The following is a 23,257-nucleotide window of genomic DNA, read 5'->3' on the forward strand; positions in this document are numbered from 1 at the left end:
TATACTCTTTATAAACTTGCGATCTATTCCATTTATAAATTTGTTTTTTGATGATATGTATTTGAATTATGTACATTTCAGAAATTGTATGTGGTTATTATTTTCAGTATTTCTGAATTCGTTTGAAGTGACTCTCACAGTCAGTCTATTTAACACGCTTGAGTGTACACTATATTTCCACTTATTTTATAAATACAGGTGTATATACTTTAATTTGTTCCTTATTATAAAATGTTTAATTAATCATACTTTTATTTATAACATCTCACTATAATATGTATATCAGTGCAGGTATAATACGGAAACTGCATACGGATCTGTGAATTTTAATCGTACAGTGAATTTGGGATTTTGAGAAATAATATACAAAAATATTGTTAAAACAAGGATTCTAAGTTGATCCGCAGTACAATTTCCTTTTTTAATATACTTATACCTTACAAATACTATCTTATTATTAACTTTACTATCACTTCTACTTGATATGTATCTTGTTGAAATATTTTGTATATTTTCATTGATATGTTTTGAATGTGTGTTTTTACTATCATTTCCTGTATTACCATTTTTACTCATGGATAATTTACCCATTGATATGATATTAACGGTAAACTAACCGTAATTGTTGCGATGAGAATGTTTTATCATGTAATTTATACATTTTTAGTGAGTTAAATTGTTCGTGTTCAGATTTTTTCGGAGTACAAATTTTATGTAGTTTAATACAAGAAAGCGAAGTATTGTCTTTAGAGTCTCCGAATTATGTTTACCTTAACTTTTTAGTGTAATGAGTTACTAAAAATAAATAGTCTTGTATACTTAAATTTTTGAACATGACAATATAATAACTAATTTCAAGTTTTTAAAATAAAGTCGCGCTTTTTATATATACTCAAATGCTTAATTTCAGACATAAACCTGGATTCAATGATTTTATGAATATTTTCATGAACTCAATATATTTTTTTATGCAATGTATAGTTTGGCAAAAATGCTGTAACAACGTTTTTTTTATTACAAACTGCACAACTTCATTTTAAAAACCGTAAATAATTTAACAAAAATCTAACGTACTACATTGATATGTTTTAGTTTAGTTATATAGGTATTCATTAATATCGTATTGTTCTTTTTTCTCTTAAAATGCGGTTTGTACTTGCTTGGGTGCAGGCCTGGCCGAATCCTGCTTCGAGCCTCCTGCACACAATTGGCGCAATTGCTGCACATGCTCTGCGTCCATATCGTCATCAGGTTCTAGTGCAGGATTTATTCTGCCGTTCATTTCATCTTTGCCAACCATTGTAGCGGCACCATACATTGCTCCCATTGCTCCTGATGCCATCACAGACATCTGGAGGAAAATTAGATTTTTAGAAACATTAGAGAAAAATTATATTTCAGCACTAATAGTCACTAGCATATATAAATAGGAAAAAAATTGCATATATACAGTAAAACCCCGTTAAGACGATTTCTCGGGGACCATATTAAAAACGCGTCTTAAGCAACGATATGAATTATAAACAAGATAGAAATGGGGATAATAACGTACTTATTATTAACTACCCGTAGGCTAAGTTATTTATTTTAATGGGCCGAAAATCGAAAATGAAAATTTTTGCATATCTTCACGTTTCAGAGTTTCTGAATATTTTGGCATAAATCAGAAAAAATGGATGTGTGTGTGCCTGTGTGTGTTTTGTGTGTCTGCAATTTTTGGTGCACGTTTTCGGGGGCACGGATCAATCGATTTGAATGGTTAAAAAACATTCGATACTTATTGATAGGAAGATATGCTGATTAGTTTTAGCAAGGAATGCAGAAAATAGAAATCGAATTTTTGGGAGAACGGAGTATCCGATTTGAATGATCCAAAAAACATTAAATTTATAATGATTGGAAAAAGTGATGATTATTTTTTGGCAGGTCTGTCCATTTCGAAGACACAGAGCTAAATGTAAAATAATGGCAGTGTTGAGAGAACTAGCATCCGATTTGAATTATTAAAAAAAACTCTGCTTGTGTTGACAAAGCAGTTGCTTTTGGGAAAATTCTTTTATATAATATATATTTTTTGTCGGAAATATAAATATATATTTGAAGTGCATTTGATAACTCACCATACTAGAAAATGTAACCTTTCTGATCTGTCACAATTGGAACAGACCAGAATAGTCAATCTCTATCTACTTGCCTTACCAGACAACTGATTTTGCTAAAATTTGGGTAGTGTCTCTATCAATGTATCAATAACTTGTTTTACCACTGATTCTGATACTCCCAGTTGGTACCATGTTGTTGCAATTTTCAAAACGATCTATTCAGATATTTTAAACATCCAAATCAGTGATCTAGTAAGTCCTTAGGGCCACTTATGAGCAGATTTAAAGTTGGTGCTTAATGAATTCATACCACTAAATTTTTTTCCAATTTATCAAACTTCTTTAAATTTTGCTTTTTGTTACCTGTATTCCAACATGTAATTTTTTTTCTAAATTTCTACTCTATTCTTTAAAAATTTATGTAACATAGAACTTGGTAAGTGAAGTTCAGCCGATAACTGTATTTGATTTGTTTATTGCAATTTCTTAATCTTAATTTTATATTAACTATAACCTATAACTGTTTTCATAATCTCTCATACCAGGCTCTTCTGTCTGTCTGAGATATGAAAATAATGTATATATACAAATAAAAAAAAAATGAAGGCTACGTATTAAACGTGACTGCAAATCGTATTAAGCGTTAAAAAATATACGTAAATTACATAGTTCTAAAATTCAAGGGCTGATGTAAAAAAGCGTATTATGTAACAAATTGAATTAAGCGTTATTGCCTTAACGGGGTTCTCTCTACTGTGTATATATATATATAAAATATATATATATATATATATATATATATATATACATATATTTGATAATATATTATAATAATAGCATATAAACAAAAAATAATTTAATAAATACATAATAATAGAGCAAAATGAAATAAAACTCAAAATTCTAAAACTATATATTTTATTAAAGCTATCAATTAGTCATTTAATGACAATAAATAAAAGTAGTTAACAAGAAAATAATGATAACTTAATATATTATTTAAAAAATAATAACAAATAATTTCTTCTAAGTCCTCGTCGTACTTGATTTGTTTAATAATAATAATGGTTGACGATCACAATCACATTCAGATGATTTAATCCTAAAATACAATAACGATAAAATCAAAATGTGTAACAAAACTAAAATAATACTCAATTTTAAAAAAATCGTATGGATGTTTCTAATATGAATTATAAAACAGTTCTTTGAAATATGTTAATTAATTTAATTCGCAGCACAATGCAAATTCTATAGTAGAACTTATTAAATAAGCGATAATGCAATTTGAGTATTGAATTATATAACTATTGTATTTAATTATTCAATGGCGGTTGAAACAATGTGGCGTATTGAGATCTCGAATTTCTCGTAATTCTTACAATTAGTGTTTTAATGTAACAATGGCAGAATGTAATTGCCATGAAATTTGATGTATCAACAATATAATACGGTTTTCATAAATATTATGAACAAATTAGTACCTCTTTTACAAAATAATTGTTATATTACAGTGTGTGTTTGTGTGTTTTTCAACGCTGCGTTTTTGCTTAGCAATGAATGTGGAGTCACCTCTAAATTAAAGAAGTACAATTTGGCATGCATCTAAAATAAGATAAAATAATTATAATAATAAAACGAATAATAACAAAATTAAGAAAAAATCATAATTAAAATGTATTAATTAGATGAAAAGAGTAGTGGATGAAGCACTTACTTGTTCTCCATCTTCGGCTGGATCACCGACACGCTCGACGTCTTCAGGAATATTAACGACGCATCGGAAATAGTCGTATTGCGGAGCAAGACGGCCACTTTCGAATAACCATCTAAGAAAAGAATAAATAAAAATAATAAAAAACATTATATCAATATGCTAAAGGCATTCACTAAGGCAGATGAGAAAGGTGTCCTTATGCGCTGTGTTTCCTAAGGTACATCCTGAGGGCAACCCAGCGGGTAAACTTCTTTAATCCTTTGGGGACGAGCGTCGCATATGTGCGTTTTATGCAAATCTAAAACTGGCCAAAGATCTCATATATGCGTTTGGCGAAGGCAATTGTTAGAGCCGAGGAACGCATATATGCGTCTCACCTGAGTGCATATCGATGAGCGAGAAATTCAATGTTAATACGTCAAACTGAAGAATTTATAAACAAATAAACATATTATTTATCCTGTGGGAAAACCATATAATGTCCTGAATTTAAGTTGAAGCAAAAATATGCATTGGGTATTTTGAATTACTTAGGAGCACCCTGGTACAGTACACTTGTATCCGTCCCGTCCCCAAAGGATTAATATGTATACACTTTTTATACTAGATGTGTATATCTAATAGTACTGGCGTATATATGCTGTAGCAATGCCCACGAAAAGCGATTTCTACTTGAGGTTATATTTGAGATCTATAATTCCATGTGAAAATTTGATTTCATACTGCTGATATCGAGGTGATCGAAATTGGATCGAACCCGGGACTTGTTTGTACTAGCTTCTTAACTATTACACCAAGACGGGCTCGCGCAAGATCATAATAATACAATTGTAAGTTTTTGATAGTTTTTTCAATTGTCTATTTTATAAATTTTATCTTCTCATAAATATTCGTTTACTATTCCAGCAGCATAAGGAGAAACAATAGAAAATTAAATTTATCAACATACTTGGTTAGGAATGAGACCGAAGCCAATGTGAATAGTGACATGAGCATAGCCATGGTTCGGAATGGAAATAATTGTTTTTCTCCGTCCCAGCCTGGGTAGTGGATAGCCGCCGGCAAACCCAACATCGGCTCTCCTCCAGACATCCGTACGAAGAACGCGACTATATAGGCTGCCAAACTACCGTATGTATTGCAATGATGTTTGAAATGCACGACCATCAAAAGCTGCAACAAAACAATAATTTTTTATTATTGATATAATAGATCAATTAACGTCAAACTATTGCCGCGCGACACTTTTGCTGTAGGGGGAAGTCCCGTAACGCCGGAGGCACCTAAAGCCGGACACTCTATTTAACACGTATTATTTAAGCGAGTATAAATCTTTTTAATTCAAAATACAAGTGGAAGGGCTGCGGGGGGCACACAGATGCAGGATCACGCGCCAAGACTCATCTGTGACGTACACGGCCACGGCGGGAGCAACCCTTTGTTGTTTTAGGCGCAAAAACACGGCGTCACCTAAATATCAATGAAAGTAATTCTAGTGTTTTTATGCATTTATATTTTAGTGGCATTCAAAAATAAAAGTAGTACTTGATTGTTATCCGTAAAATGGTAGAATATTATTAGATATTTTTAACAATTTTAGTAGGTACCACCACGGACACTAAGTCGTCCCTTAGCGCCGGAAGTAAACATATTGATATTTTTTGTGAGGATTGACGTAATTTATTCTAATTATTCAATTTTGTTCTGTATGAGTGCTAACGGTCACTACATATCCCCATTTTTCGTATTTTCTAGTCAAAGAATCAAAATCTTATGATGAATCCAGCTGAGAGCATCGGTGTGGCCCAGCTAAAGGTGTGGATAACTAGTGATTTTTTTTGCAATGTCTAAGAATATTCGTCAAACACAAATGTGCAGACATTCTAGAGTGTGGAGATGGCTACATATGTGTTCAATGCTGGTTATTTTGAAATGTCCGGTACTAGGTGCCACTTTGTAAAATCATATTTTTTGTTACCAATGTTTGATTGATAGTATTAATTATTGTTTAGCAAAGATCGCGTTTTTGTTAATTTAGTTTGATTTCTAACCTTGTTATCTAACATAAGTCATAATTTAATAAACATTTTGTAAAATATTTTTTTATTTATTTATAAATAACCTTAGGTGTCCAGCACTCGGGGACTTCTCCCTACGTGTTTTTCTTACTGCTGCACTCACGATAATTTTTTCATAAATTGTTAATCAAATTAAACTTTACTTTATAAGTCTATGAGAACTAACAATATTACTGCGACATAAAAGCAAAAGTATCGGTATATTTTATACTTATTTAAAACTTGGCTTGATTCATTGGACAATTTGTAAACCCAATGACAATATGCTGAACGAATACACTTAATACACAAAATCGTTGTTAATTGCTATTATCGTTACAATATATGTTCTATAATTTTATAATGATTATTTTTTACAAATTCGGGTTTTATAGTTAAAACTTTGCTGCACGTTCCACAATTTCAACCAAACCGCACTACAAAAACAAATAAAAGAATTGACGCCTTTAATTGATATAAATGATTCGTGCCATAGGTACATGACACATTCTAAGTCTGCATTATGAAAAGAACATTTTAAGTTATAAGCATCACATTAATCGTTGACACCAATTGACTTCTATCAATTATTTATACTAGCTACACATGTGCTTTGTATGGTATCAAAAGTATTACGATCAAGGGCATCATTGCCAAATTAAATGTATTTCATACTCACTTGCGGGAATAGGATCACGTAAACTAAATCTGAACACATGGACCTGGGAATGGAAAAACAAAATTAGTCATTAATAGAAAATATATATTTTGAAATACAGTATTCAAATATATAATAATAATTTTACTAAAAAGATTTAGATCGGTTAACTTACCATAAACCATAAATAGACGGTATAGTGAGCGCCATAACAGTGGACAATACTCCTACAATACCAATGGCTATACGCATGACCCATATGATTTCCATTTCCGAAGCCCTCTGCCTGAAAATCAGCTTGTAGACATTTCTTGCAAACATAGAGCTTGCTGAAAGAACAGATGAATCCGCGGATGACATTACGGCCGCAGACACTGCGCCAAGGCCGAAGAATGATACAAAGTCTGGAGTTAAATATTGCAATACCATTGGCAAGATCATACTGCTTTCATCTTGAGTTAGAGGATATGGACCGGTGTACTCAGTTTCGTTCCATACTAAAAAAATAAAAGACTCATGATACTTAGTGCTAATATTATATGCAATAAAGCATCATCGGAACAAACTGCTAATCACCTGTTGCTTTGGCTATAGCTCCAATAAGAACTGGTGGTATCGCCATCAAGATGCACCCGAACGCTGCGACGTATGAAAGGATTTGTGCTCTGCCAGCTGTTTTGCTCGACAATACTCGTTGGAAATATACCTGTGAAAATATGATTAGAATTATGAAGATACATATATATGTTTACTTATCAAAAAAAATTTTTATGTAATTATTTATCAATTTACCTGCCAAGGAATGCCACCGAATACCAACAACAGACCATAATCGATATAATACCAGTATTCTTCAGGAGGAACCACACCAATCCAATCAACTTCCATTGAACTGAGTGACATGACATGCTCGTTGGTCCAAGCAAACGGTATGCACATCCAAAGGCCGATAAAAATGCAGAATAATTGGATGACATCCGTATAAGCTACGGAATAAAGACCGCCGAACAAAGTGTAGAAAACTGCTATACACGCGCTTAGAATTACACTAGTCCTGTGGTCCATGTCGATGATGACGGAAAGTGTTGCTCCTGGGAAATAGAGAATATAAGATTTATATAAATGCAAAAGTCATGTGTTGTGAAATCCTTTACTTAATTCCGCAATTATTACCAAGGGTAAAATAAACCAACAAGGAGAATTTACATGTATATGATAGATTGAAGTAAGTGCATTCAAACTCCTTCTTACTATTCTAATCATTGAGATATTACTCGATCTATAATATTTTCATGGTGAAGTACATTTTAGCAAATATACCGAAATTGTTTCTATATAAAACATATCAGTTTTATATTCTTGCCTTTAAAGATCAACACACTACGTTAAACAGCTTAGTCGACGTATGGTGACCTTACGGATTTTCAGTATGGATAATGAGATTAAACATTACCACGCTTGCATGTACATTTAATTTTTAGCCGTGAATTTAACTGCGACTAAATTTGCTCAATTAGTTGATATAAAAACTTATAACAATAAAAAAACACTAGTGGTGCATGGCATCGTGCCTTAAAGCAAATTGCTGAAACTTCCCGTACCGAAAACTAAATTATTAAAAACAACTTTGGAAAACTTTGACAAAATGGGATTTTTGAGAAATTTTGAAATTTTTGAAAAATATTGACTTTTTTGAAAAATTAGATTTGTTTTGATTTTTTTGAAAATTTTGAACATTTTTTAAGCAATTGCGCTGCATAGCTGATTTGGAGTCGCAATATCAAAGCGCGTAAGCGACGCGTAGTCGTCTAACGTATAAACATTGGTACGGAACCCATATAAATGTACACAAAATATGTACTTAGTATTATAATTTTTATAAAATGTTTGATAATACAATGTCTAATGCTCATTTTTGACAGCCAAATGGCATTATTTTTTACTTCCTTCATTGGATATCCGGAGGCGCTGGACGTGCCTTTACAAAAATTTTAGCAGTTGTTTATTTCGTCAATACAAGTAAAATGTTTTTCGAATTATTAAAATCGTACACTCCGTTCTCTCAAAAACTGAGCTACCGTTTTTGGTACTTTTGCCCGTATCTTCGAAACGGCTATAACTGCCTTGTCCAAAAACTAAGCACGTCTCCTTATCAATAGGAATCGAAAGATTTTTGAATCATTCAAATCGGTTGATTCATGTTCTCGGAATCGTCGACGAAAAATTGTATCCGCACATACATATACACACTAGGATGGTCCTTAAAATGGTCATTTTCGAATTTCCTTGCTCCCAGGGGCTCAAATGGTTCCAAATAGATAAAAAACAATTCTCTGAAAGTTTTAGCTCTTAATATTAACGTTTAGATAGAGCGCAATTCAATCAAAGTTTTGTATGGAAATAGCATGGAAAAATTTTCAAAAATTTTAAAAATGTTTTTTAGATGTAATGTAGCAAACAAATGAATGATAGAAACTAATTCATTTGTCACTAAGTTACACCTAAAACATTTTTTTTTAATTTTCAAAATTTTTTCCATGCTCTTTCCATACGAAGTTTGATTGAATTGCATCTAAACGTGCTAAACCTCATTGTTTTTCATCTATTTTGAACCATTTGCCGAAATGACCATGGATCACCCTAATACACACACACACATGCATTCATTTTTTCTAAAGTATGCCAAAATGTTCAGAAGCCTCTGAAACGTAAAGATATATAAAAAAATTCATTTTCGATTTCTTTGCGATTACTATAACTCACTCTACGGAAAGTTAAAAAATTCATAACAGCAAAACAATTAAAAAAAATTAAGAAAAAATAATATATTTAATGTTTTGAAAAACTAAGCAATTTCATTGATTTCAGCATTGAGTATATCCTCTATTACATTTTGAGTATGATCAAGTGTGTCTCACCCGTCATTTCAATCCAATAATAATGAGTTGCTGAATAGCGCAACCAACAAGAAATCCAGAAAGTGATTGATCGTTCTAATTACAAACGTATGAATAATAAATCACTAACGAACACAATGTCATATTTACCCAATGCGGCCAATATTCCGGCTGCCCAGAAAACTTCTCCACAAAGCGCCGGCAAGAAGAGCAGGCCGCCCATGCGTTCCCCGAAGCTGTCCTGCAACGGGTCCAGCATCGTAACGTAGCCCTGTTTGCGCATCTCGTTCGCGAAAAATATCCCACCTAATTCGTAATTCACACCGAGTTAATATAATTCAGCTAAAGACAATAGAGAACTTAAAAAAGCCTACAAACGACCACTTTTTTCCAAGAAAAATCCCGTTTTATTTCTGTACATTCCAACACTAATGCGCGTCGTCTAATCTTTTATTCAGAAGGAGATTTTCTTTTCTATCAGGCGTGTTTCAGGGCGGAGGAACATTAATAATAAATACGGTTCAAAACTGCTAATACTCAGACTAGATGTTCAGATGAAGAATTGTATATAAATGGCAAAGATAAGTTTGTTGAAACTCTGAAAACATCACAAGGAGAAATAATAAGTGCGAATGTTACAATGATTCTCGAAGGTATATTAGAAGTGCATTATTTATTATCAATTAGTACACGATAAATTTTATATTGCATGCGAATGAAACAATACATTAGTGGTAAGACATGAGCACGATTTAGGGCTTATTATAGTGGAAATGTGTTGTAGCATATTACGCCGACGATAAATTTTCATTTCGTAGGTAATATTTATGATATTACAAGGCATGGGGACGCTTTATTAAAAATTTTATATTTCAAGTCCAACCAATTTGTCTCAATTTTTTTATATGCGTTTGTTCAATATCATACTTTTTCATTTGGTAGGTAATATTTATGAAATTACTAGGCATGATGGGGGCGCTTTACTAAAAATTTTATATTCCAAGTCCAACCAATTTGTCTCAATTTTTTTATATGCGTTTGTTCAATATCATACATTTTCATTTGGTAGGTAATATTTATGAAATTACAAGGCATACGGGTGCTTTATTAAAAAATTTACATTCCAAATCCAACCAATTTGTCTCAATTTTTTATATATGCGTTTGTTCAATATCATACATTTCATTTTGTGAAATCAATACATGAAGATTAACAAAATGCATTATTGAAAAATCGTAATTATGATCATAAAATTTTTAAGCAACAAAAATGATATTTTAACAAATTATGTATATATTTAATTTTTTTAGTTGATTTGACTTGTTACAGAAATGATTATTCTATGTATATCGTTGAGGTCTTGACTTTTGTTTTACATTATCATTTTAATCTAAGTAAATATATTCAAAGACTTCATTTAATTTACGAATAAAATTTAATATTCTATAAATTTCTAACTTACCAAAAACCAAACTAAGAGCGTATCCAAATGGTGCTTGGCACCATACCAGACCAGATGTGTATATTGCCTCCGCCGTTCCATTTATGTATCCACCTCCGACCCAGGTAGCTAAAATGGTAAAAAATATAAGATTTAGCAATGATTTAGAGGGATTTTTTTTATTTGGTAGAACAAAAATTAGAAACTACATGTCATATTATAATCTGTTTTTGAAGACCTAATTCCCCCGAAAGGCTATTTTAACTTGAGATTGATGATCTCTGGTATCACACTGCTTGATACCAAGCTTGCCAAAATCACCAAACCAAAAAAGATCATCGTAAAGTGATTGTAATTCTTATGTATGTACACCTATCCCCCGTTGTACACGGTACTCGTTTTACACGTTTTCCACCTTACACGGTTTTTGAAAATGATGTTTTTTAACGAAATATTTGCTTATCTACAATAAAAATCTACAATAACATTTTCATTGTTTTACTGTCAAAATACAACACTACAAAATGTATGTTACCATTACGAATTTTTATGAATCTATGTCTATGATGGAAATATGTAGATGAGATGGGAACTCCATGTTTTATGATCCAAACTAAATTTTTGTGTGTATAAGCTAGATTGTTTGAAATATCAAAACAAAGAGCATCATCAGTTTTTAATGAGTGTGTGTATATATATATATATATATATATATATATATATATATTTAATTCATAGCGTACGTAAAAGATATGTATATCTGTAAAAACCAATTTTATTTTTTATCTATGAAGAAAATGCAATATTAAAATAGTTTTTTTTATATTTGTTTTATTATTGAAATAAATTAATTTTTTTATAATTTATTAAATATGTTTGATATTAAATATATTAATATTAATTTTTTGTTCAATGTATTTGTTATTCGTCATATTAAAAACTGACAAAAAGGGTTTTTTCATGGTTATTTTTGTCTAGCACGGTTTTTCCATATAAAAGTGAATTTTTTGACGCTTTTTTATAGAACGTATCTTCCATGTAAAACGTGGGATAGGTGTAATTACAAATCCTACAATTTATTATAAAATTGAAAAGTCATAATTTAGGATTTAAATTACTCACGGAATATTAACAAGAATAAAAGCTACAGCACAAGTAGCAGGTATTATTATTTTAACCAATTGCCGTTTTTCTTCATTTTATCACTAACAACTAATATTAACTCGAAATTGGTTTTCTAAATAAAAGTAGTTTCGAGACCCCACCTCTACATCTATACTTAATTTCTTTCAAGGACTGTCCATAAATCGATTACTCCTGGCAAACGTTACCTTCAAGAAGTAAACAAAAGTCTAAAGTATAATTTATTAATATGTTGGTCATTTCACTAGATTAACAAGAATAATTCATTAATAAAACTCTAATAAATTAAATTCCCTCGTAATAAAATTCAATATTGATATTAAAATATTTATTCAGCACATGGTATGACTTTTTATCTTTAAATTCTTAAAGATGATCAAATAACGTAAGTATTAAAAATAACGATAGTAAATAGAAGATATATTGATTGGATAAAATTACTCGTTAATCATACCCATTTCACACGCTATGGTCCGTGAAAATGTGACGTAATTAAGAAAGAAAATAATTAGAGCTAAGTCATTAGTGAGGAGTAAAAGTACGAAGTTTTATAAAATAATATCAGTGCGTAATACCAGAGGATGAATGGACGTACTATATATCTAATTAAGCTCGTAAAGGTATTTTCTTGGTGATGTAACCGAAAGTATTTCTCTAATTGGGGCAAACAACAATTTTCATCAGCTATGTTTACATTTTATCGTTTCAATGAATACTATTACTAAAATTACTAAATTATGATTCGAAATGCAATTCCAATTCATTAATTAATTTTAAGTGTTCCGCACAAATCTTATAGGGTAGGTCCAATTTGAATTTGAGCAATTATATAGTGAAAACCAAACCAATTATGATACAACAAATAACAAATATCAACCATCAAATCAATTAAAAAAGTCAAATAACAAAGAAACAACCATATGACCATGATCAGTAAAACTCCCATCTGATTATTGTAGAAATGTGTTTATTTTTGTTGTTTTTCAAAAAATTGTAACCTGGTCCTTTATACCCTATAGGCGCGGTAAATTGTGACGTCCAGGGAGCAAACAAATCCAATGTCTTATTTTAATTTTAAAGGGATTTTACAAAATAATAGCTACATTATTCAACCAATGCAAAATGTAATTTTCATGGGTTTATGTTTTACAGAGATAACATTGTAAATAACTTTATTCTTGTATTTTGTCAGAAACATTCATCATCAGCAGATTGATTTAATTTATTTCTTGCAAAATTAATTTTTTAACTGAATTTACAATTTACTATTCTTTATTGTTTACGTCTTTGCCAAGGTAGAGGTTCATTTGCTCCTTTTAACCCCATCGATAAGCCATTATAGAAGTTATATAAAAACATCTGTTGAGTCTAACTCAGAATTAACAACACATCTTATAGAACAATTAAATAACGTTTAACTAAAAATTTTATAAAAGTCTCGTGAAGTAAACAACGGTGTTCACAACCAAAAGAACTAACAACGGAAGAAAATACTTTTGTTAGAGATTTTCAAACATTGCTGTTTTTTTCGATAGCGACGTTGTTTGACGCAATGGCTGATTACACATATTTTTCCCTATACTTTCAAATATTGTTGTTAACAAATTTTTAACATTACTTGTTTTTGAGATATTGGTGGTGGACCTTTTTATCTGCGGATGTTTAATCCCCGCTCTACCCTATTTCATTTATAATTTATGCTATATATATGCGACACCTCTTAAAACGTATTTATATTAATATATTCATTATATATTAATTTACAAAAAGCAATTCTTTAATTCTAGTCATTAATAACAAGACATACTCAATCACAATAATTAAAATGCGTAGATGAACACATAGAAAATCTTACATTGATTTTTAGATGTATGCTTTAGGTTAATCATAATATTTAATGTCGAAATTTAGATGCCATTAAATTTATTATTTGTTTTCATAGTAGATATAATAATAACTGCATAACTGCATATTTAAATTCAAGAATTGTAATAAAAAATTAAAAATGATATAATTTTTATTGCTTTTAGAAGTTATTTAGACATAATATATGTCTTTCTATTTTTATACTTCACGCGATTATATAGCAAGTTTTATATATTAAATATTAAAAACGAGTTTGACGTATTTTTACTTAAACTTGCAGATTTTCTATATATATTTTTTTACTATTTTTTATATAGAGTTTTCAGGTTAATAATAGATTATATTGGATGTCGGATATAGAGTTGAGAAGTCATTAATTTTATATTTTGTTACTCTAGTAGAGTTATATTAAAAATTGCATATCTAAGTTCAAATATTGTAATGAAAATGATATAATTATAGAAGCTTTTTAAATAGTACATCGATTTTTTTACAAATTATTTGAAAAAAAAGATTTTTACTCATTTTTTTTACTTTATATAATTGTATTAAATATTGAAAATGATCTCGGCGTAATCCCTAATTCCAGGTATCATTTGGCAAAATTAACCATAAAAATGCGAAGAAATACATTTTTTTCAAATTTAAAGAAATCAATGTGATCTCTTCCCTAATAAATCATTTAAAAAGCTCCTATAATTGTATCAAATTTATTAATTCACTAAAATTTAACTATGCAGTTATTTGTTCATTTGACGGATCAAATAAGTTGCAAAGCTATGGGAGTAAAATTATGATATTATGAAAATAATAAAAATATCTGTTTTCTAACAAAAGTTCAATATCAATTTCATTAGTTATTACTAATCTCACCTGTCATTGTAAATATGCCAACAAAAAGCCCAATGCTTCTCCCAGCCAACATAACTTCTTCTTCGGAGTCATTTCCAGACTCTTTTTTCCGGGCTGCCCAAATACCGACTCCCAAAATTAGTAAATAGAAGAGCACTATGCTCACAACACCGGCTATGTTTATCATGATGACCTGAAAATAAATATAATCAGATATTAGATAAAGAAAAATCTATTAATTAAGTCTACACGAAAGAGAAGATGGGGAATTGCGCTGATTAAGTTTTGTAATTAATATTTAAATATGACCAGCAATTATATAATAGCGTGATACTATTTTGATTAAACTATTTTTCGTTTTCTTGTAATAACAATTTAAAAATGACAGTTTTAATATCATTATTAAATTATATTAATAAATATTTATTTATTTATTTATTTATTTATTTATTTATTTAAATATATAGCCCACAGATTTCTCCAAGAGGACTCAAAAATACAATTATTTGACATAATGAATAACAATTAAAATATACACAAAATTACAATATATAGTTAGTAACATAAAATGCTAAGATAAAATTTCATATAATGCAGAATGTAACAATAATATTTATAAACAGAAAATAATAAGATATTTGAAAGAAAATAAAAAGATTAACTTGTGCAGATGGAGATTATTTGATTAGGTGATGTGTTGTAAAATATTAAATTATAGATTTCCGCTTGGACATTGCAAAAGTAATACGTATTTTGTCGCCGGAGCGGCGGCATCCGAGTGGAAAGGGTTAAGTTTTTATCATGGTTATGATAAAAAATTAGTTCAAAAAGATAAAACTGCAGATTTAAAAATAATGAATGTGAAAAATTCACGTAAAATTTTTAAAAATGAAACTTAAAACTATACTAGATATCATCATATCATGTTCCATTCCACATTTACTATTTCCAAAAATTTACAGAAATTAGTAATTTTTAATAAACAATTTAAATATAAGTTTGCTATATAATAAGATAAAATATTTTTAGTTAATAAAATTAAAGTGATCGTGATTAGTGCTACGAGCGCTTCTTTAAACATAGTTATTATTATTACTACTATTATTATTGTTATTATTATTATTAACATACATACGTATTTCTAAATATTGCTTATGCCAATGTATTTAAAAACAAAATAATATATGTTAGATGCGATTGTTACAAATAAGGATGAATTTCGAAAGTATGGTGTTATTCTTTTGATTTAAAGTTCATTTTAGTCGAGCTTTAAATAAGTTTGGTTTATAACAATAAGTAATTTTCTTTAAGATATAGATAATTATAAAAATAAATATTAGTGAGATGCCATTGTAAGCAATATTAATATGTAGAGTGCAGTTTTCTGCATTTTCTAAATTTTTGTATATGCTCAAGAATTATTTTATTTACTCAAAATTTTTTTTACTAAATTTTTCGACACTTGACAACATGTTTAATATTGTTCATACATTGTTATATAGGAAATATTTCCATATGATGGTTCAGCGATTCTATTACCAATATAAAAACGCAGAACTAAATGATCTTTAAATTATTTTTTACAAAGAGTTACAAATTATTTTACCGTTATTATTATTATTATAATACTCAATTAAATATTATTAATAATTCATAAATAGAACGGTCCAGACCAGCATCTTGTAATGTGCATCATTGTACTACTAAACTAGGATTATTTTTTTGAAATTGTAATGAAAACCGTATGATGTTATATATTAATAGTTACTATATTAATCCAGATATCAAAATATATTACAACTGGGCGAATATTTGCTAATATATTAAGTTACAAGGGGGGCTAATATATTAAGTTAAATTCGTATTGAGCAAACAATGGAATAACTTGCATCTTTTAATGTGCGAATTTTATTTTAATAAGTAGACCAATTATTTACAATAAATATATGATATTGATTATATTAGTCTATTAGATTAGATTTGTTATTGATTAACAATGCCAATTAAGTAAATCAAATTAATCAAATTTTGTTTATAAGTAAAGGAAGGAAATTGGTAAATATTTTATTTCAACATTGGAATATTAAATTAAGGAAATACTATTCGGCCTAATACAATCTCTACAAATCTGAGATCGAACATTATTTTATTTCTTAGAAACAATCTTATACACGTCATTCAAATGAGATTACAAATTGTATAAAATATACTGAATATGCACTTTGTGAACAAAAATAATAAAGAATAGAATCATTTGTTTCATTTGGAAAATTAGCAATTATTTAAAATTACAAATGAAAAATTCTAGTAGTTCAATTTACAATCATAACGAATTAAAACATTATTTTTATTCTCAAAATAATTTATAATTATCACGAATCCTGTAGATAGATATATGTTTTGCCACTTATGATTTATTAATGAATCGTACACCCTTGTATAGGTGCTTTTAATAACCTATTATAGTCGAATGAGATCAATAATCACTTTAATAGTACATTATTAATGTCCGGATAAATTATGCGCACAATATAATATCCAAAAAACAGGATATCAACAATAATTAAGAATAGATATTTATTTTTTATGAGTGTGGAAAAATTGCAAAATTAATGTTAAATATATTATCTGATTATTTACTGTATCTTTCGTATAGTTATATTTAAATTTCAAGATTGGCTTCATTAAAATTATATTCATAGTTAGCCAAATATACTCTGATTGTAAAATTTTGTTCTATTGATATACGCACAAAAACTGCTAAGCGAGATAAAAATTGTTAAGTTATTAAATGAAGCACGTGTTCTACATTACATTTCCATTATTACTTTTGTACTTTATTACAAGTTATATAAGTGAATGAATAGTTTAATGGGGGAATATAATAAGAATATGGTTTACGTAAAAAATTTGATAAAATTTTGAGAAGGTCCTAATTTATTACGTGCCTTGCTGAACATTTAAATGAATGTGTTATTGATTTATTCCGATAGTAGGGTATATATATGGATGGATGGACACATGATATGTATATATCTGTATTTGTATCAATACGTAAAGCTTTTTCATATTTTTAGATTTTGCATGCTATTCGACAGCTTTGAGTTACTTGTAAAATTTGGTAAGCGCTTTTTTGATCGTCAATAAAACTTACTCTGGTGATATATTGCTAATAAATTTCCGCTGCTTGAAGACCCGCTTATAAATGGCGACCTTGAAAAATTGGTATGGTGGTTCTTGCTGCGATTTGAATAATCACAAATCAAGAGAAATGTGCACTTATTATAATATCATGTTTGTTCACTTGTGTAACAACCAAACGCGCACACGTTGTCTTATCGAACACATTGCAATTAACCACATTTGCGAAGACTTTTCGAATTATATATGAACTTTTATTTAAAAATATATTTTTAATAATTCACGGACACTCTGAATTGGTGTCAGTCTTCGACCGGACACTAACACCGGAGGCTGTAGCAACAGTCGCCCCAACGAAGAGAGGTCTTCTGAGAAGGGCTGTTCCTGGTTCTAAATCCTAGCCCGCACATTGAGCGTTGGGCTTCATGCAGACTTCGATGTAGATAACATCGCAGATCTTTTCACCAGGAGGCGGCCAGCACCAGAACGCAGCGCACTTGCTACCTGGTCGACGACGTTTGGCTGACGATCTGATGTCGCTGGTAGTTCGTTTCAGCGATTCTCGCTCTCTGGCGCGCTCGCAGCCGCGTTTCAATTTCGAGTCGGCCTCGTTGTATCGACCGGCGGACGAGCGCGCTCGTGTGACGTAACAGGGTAGTACACCATTGATCCGACGCCGACGCTAAAAACGAACCATGAACGACCTAACAGAACGCCGTACGTAGGTGGTTTTCGTTCACCTACGACGACTATAGGACAGGGTTGACTTTTATTTATTTTCCATTTTTTCATGACAAATTTCAACTGTACGCACTCACGCTTGTAAATATAAACTATTTATCTATCTGCACCATAGAGGGGTAAAAATATATAAAAAACATTTTTAAATTCCCGTAGGGTAAGATATAGTATTTTATATATCTTTACGTTTCAAAGGTTTCTGAATATTTTAGCATACCTTAGAAAAAATGGATGTATGTGTGTATGTGTATGTGTGTGTGTGTGTGTGTTTGTGCGCGCGCGCGGATACAAATTTTCGCCCACGATTTCTGGAACACCGATCAATCGATTTAAATAATTCAACAAACATTTGATTCGTATCGATAACGAGACGTGCTGATTAGTTTTTGACGAAGGCAGGTCTAGCCGTTCCAAAGATACGGGGCAAAAAGTGCCAAAAACGATAATTCAGTTTTTAAGAGAACGGAGCTTCCGATTTTAATAACTCGAAAAACATTTTACTTGTATTGACAAGATGACATCTGATTAAATTTTGGGAAGACGGATCAAGCGGTTATGGACTCTCAATGAAAACAAGTTAAAAAAATGGCGGTCAAAAATGTTTATTGGACATATGTACATCAAATTAGCAGACATTTTATAGAGATTTTAACAATGTCTACACATTTTGTGTAAATTTTTTTGGGTTCCGTACCAAGATTTTTAATTACGGTACGCGAAGTTCCAGCAATTTGCCTTAAGGCGCGATGCCATGCACCCCACTAGTTTTCTTTACTACGGTAAAACAAAAAATCAACCAGTAATGTATGGCATTGTAGCTCAAGGCAAATTACTGTAACTTTCCGTACCGCAGTTTAATATTTTTTGAAAATCGTGAAAATTTTGAAAAAAAAGACATTTTTAAGAGTTTTGAATTTTTTGAAAGAAAATTGTCATTTTTGAAAAATTTAATGTTTTTTTGGAAAATTTGAAATGCGTTGAACTGAAAATTCAATCAAGTCTGCATTCCGACAATGCAAGTGAAATGTTTCCCGAATCATTCCAATTGAACACTCCGTTCCCTCAAAAACTGAATTGCCATTTTTGCACTTTTTATTCAGTATATTCGAACCGACTAGACCTGCCTTTGCCAAAAACTAATCAGTTCAATGTTTTTTGAAACGTTCAAATCAATCGGTTAATCAGTGCTCTCAAAATCATCAACATTTGCATCTGCACATACAAACCTACACACACATACAGCAATTTTTTCTAAGGTATGCCAAAATGTTCAGAAATATAAAAATATGCAAAAATTTGCATTTTTGATTTTTTGCGTTTACTACAACATACCCTTAAGAAAGTTAGCAATAGATAGAGTATTAAGAGATAGACTTCTTAAATTTTATAAAACTCTCAGTAAAGGAGTTCTTTGGGCACTTTATATGTCTTTACTTCGATAGCACACTATGTAAAATCTTTATCAATTGTATCAATTTTTTTCCTTATCTTGCTTATAGATTTGCAAATTGACTCGACGTATAATAGTTGAACGTCATATTATTGAGCATATTTATTCGATATTTATTAGAATAATTTACATATTTATGTAGCTAGAATTTAGTTTTAGTTGCAGTTAGAATTTTAGACAAATTTTCTTTTTTTATATATCAAGACTTATTCTGAAAACGTGCTGAACTATATTTTTATAATTTATCTACCCTTGAACTGGAGACTCTATTCCACCCTACGGCCGCTATTAGATTTTTTGGAAGACGTTTTCGTAAAGGAATGTACAGGAGATCATAGTACGTCAACGTTTACGATAATAAATCACTTATGATAAATTGCTAGGTACGGTTCGAAATCATGAATTCTTCCTCTTTTCTCAGATTATTTATAAATATCAACTTCAATTATATCGAGACGAGAGCTTTCCATGGAAATTTATTCTACTATTTTTACTATCATTTTATACAATCGGTGTAACATTCGCTCCCATTCAATTATTTATGATTTACATTTTGTCAGTATGAGATTATCTTGTTATTACTCTATCTCTTTAAGACCGAGGAAAGCAAGTTGTAAAAGAAAATAATTGCATTTATTTGCTAATATATATATAATATATATATATATATATATATATATATATATATATATATAACAAAATTATATTCGAGTTTAATACGGAATATAGGAAGTTCAATCTGACCAGATCATTTTTCGACATAAATTTTCAATATAAAATTCAATAATTCACGATATGAAAATATAAATTTCAAATTTACGAATGAAAATAGTTTAGAAATGCAAATATTTTCGCAATGCTTATTTTTACTATGAATATTTAAATATATCATTGTATATAAGTCTATGTAGTTTTTGTCGCCGACACCTTATTAGTTAAATTGCCATCGCAATAAAACACATTGTATATGGTATGTTATTGAAATGTCACAATATAAACAAAGAAAAAATTATATATAAATAAAAATAAAATAAAATGAAATATAATTTATATATATATATATATATATATATATATGTCTGTGTGTGTGTTTAGACGTAAGAGCTAATATAAAACGCCTTCCATAGGAGAATGATAAACCCATAGATAAGGAAACTAATAATAATAATAATAGTGGGTAAACCAATAGGTTGCCTCATACAATTTATTAAAATATATTTACATAACATTGTTATGTTGATATATTGCAAATCTCCAAATGCAAAACACTGAATATTTTTGAAAAAACTTCGAATATATGTGCCACCATTCATTGATTTATCTGGTTTTAATTTCTTTTTTAACTATTCATAAAAATATATCGATTTCTTCACAAATCCTATGTGAGCACTTAAAAAAAGGGGCTTTTTCGCCCCCTGTCCTGACTAAATCTGTTTGGAATTGCGGACATCTTTATATAATATGTAATATGCAATTATTATATCCGCTAAATTTTTTTGTTTATAAATATGTGTATATATAGGATGTTAAGCTAATCAATCCAAACTAATTTATTTGATAAAATTCAAAGCGATAAACGAAATGCATAATAATATATACACACACATATAAATATATATATATATATATATATATATATATAAACTTTAGATTTTTTTGTTCGACGTTGAAACATATTCTTGAAATCTTTATTTGCAGCCAAGCTTGTACGTTTCGACACTGTATGTGCGTCGTCATTTAGCACGTTAAACAAATTCAAACCAGGAAAAAACACAGCACCAAATTTTAAAGACATTGTGTAATAAATAATTGTTGAATAAACCAAAAGATAAAAAATAAAATTATGTAGTAAGCAACATTATTAAAGAAAGGTAAATTCAATTATTTTTATTCTTCATCTCATTTTTTGGTTATAATTTTTCTACTCAAAATTTTTCAATAATAAAATTTTTAAGTATTTCATCATTATACTGTATAATTTATACAATCCTGATTAAATGCGCCAACTTTTGGTGAAACTTGCCAACACACTTTAGTACATTTTTCTTCAAAGGCATCTCAAATTCTACCGACTTTAAACATTTTAAATTTATTATAATAATAAATAATAAAATTAAACTTATCTTTGTAGACCAACAAAAAGTCTTAAATCTTAATAAATAATAAAATTAAATTTAAATTTCTAATTTAAGAAAAAGTTAATTTTCAAAAATTTGGCGTAATTGTGGTATTTTCTTTACTGTAGTCCTAATAGAAATGTTATTCACGGTTACGGTTTCAAAGTTTAAATGAACAAAATTAATAAAACTTAACCAAAGCACTAGGTTGCAATTAAAAGCTCATAATTTTAAACAACGCGTGATATTTTTTTCTAATTTTTTTTTAGAACAGTTGAGGTCCATACTATAACCCTTTTTCGGCTTGACGTCAAGGTCTGGGACACCCTATATATTAAATTTAAAAAAAAATTCGAAGTTGTATATTAGCATCTACATTTAAATATTAGAATCAAAACTAGTGGGGTGCATGGCATAGTGCCGTAAGGCAAATTACTGGAACTTCCTGCACCGTAACTAAAAATTTTGGTACGGAACCCAAAAAAATTTATGCAAAATGTGTATACATTATTAAAATCGATATAAAATATCTGATAATTTGATGTCCAATAAACATTTTTGACCGCCAAATGACATTTTTTTAATTTATTTTTATTGAGAGTCTATAACCGCTGGACCTGCCATCCCAAAAACTTAATCAGTTCTTCAACTTGTCAATACAAGTAAAATGTTTTTTGAATCATTAAAATCGGACGCTCCATTCTCTTAAAAACTGAGTTACCGTTCGGCTAGACCTGCCTTTGCTAATCAACACGTCTCCTTATTAATACGAATCGAATGTTTTTTGAATTATTCAAATCGGTTGATCGGTGTTCCCGAAATCGTCGACGAAAATTTGTATCCGCACGCACATACACACACACACATACATCCATTTTTTCTAAGGTATGCCAAAATGTTCAGAAACCTCTGAAACGGAAAGATATATAAAAAATTTCATTTTGGTTTTTTTTGCGATTACTATAACTTGCGCTACGGTAAGTTAATTATATATTTGCATCATAGATAAATAATTATAAATGATTTGCATCTACATTTAAATATTATTGTCGAAATTAAAATATACTTTCAATAA

General features: G+C 29.6%; 1 protein-coding gene across 1 annotated transcript; it reads right to left on the reverse strand.

Annotated features, from left to right (window-relative positions):
- Positions 1 to 1,138: 1,138 nt before the first annotated feature.
- On the reverse strand, positions 1,139 to 14,920 carry LOC113376168 (high-affinity choline transporter 1). Its single transcript, XM_026616087.1, has 10 exons — positions 14,755 to 14,920; positions 10,894 to 11,001; positions 9,582 to 9,737; positions 7,327 to 7,625; positions 7,111 to 7,240; positions 6,710 to 7,031; positions 6,556 to 6,598; positions 4,769 to 4,992; positions 3,820 to 3,931; positions 1,139 to 1,351 (listed from the first exon to the last, which is right to left on the reverse strand). The coding sequence occupies exons 1-10, from the start codon at positions 14,918 to 14,920 to the stop codon at positions 1,139 to 1,141; spliced, it is 1,773 nt and encodes a 590-aa protein (XP_026471872.1).
- Between the last annotated feature and the right edge of the window lie 8,337 nt (positions 14,921 to 23,257).

The sequence above is a fragment of the Ctenocephalides felis genome, unplaced genomic scaffold, assembly GCF_003426905.1.
Source record: "Ctenocephalides felis isolate EL2017-DRISC unplaced genomic scaffold, ASM342690v1 CF-g0.4_SCAFFOLD_01886, whole genome shotgun sequence".
NCBI lineage: Eukaryota > Metazoa > Arthropoda > Insecta > Siphonaptera > Pulicidae > Ctenocephalides > Ctenocephalides felis.

What these genes read in the sequence shown, in the direction of transcription:
- LOC113376168 (XM_026616087.1), bottom strand. Translation starts at nt 14,920, where the DNA reads ATGATAAACATAGCCGGTGTTGTGAGCATAGTGCTCTTCTATTTACTA. An exon ending in CGCTCTTAGTTTGGTTTTTG is followed by an intron (nt 9,738 to 10,893) that starts GTAAGTTAGAAA and finishes ATTACGAATTAG; the next exon opens with GTGGGATATTTTTCGCGAAC. An exon ending in CAGCCGAAGATGGAGAACAA is followed by an intron (nt 1,352 to 3,819) that starts GTAAGTGCTTCA and finishes ATTTTCCTCCAG; the next exon opens with ATGTCTGTGATGGCATCAGG.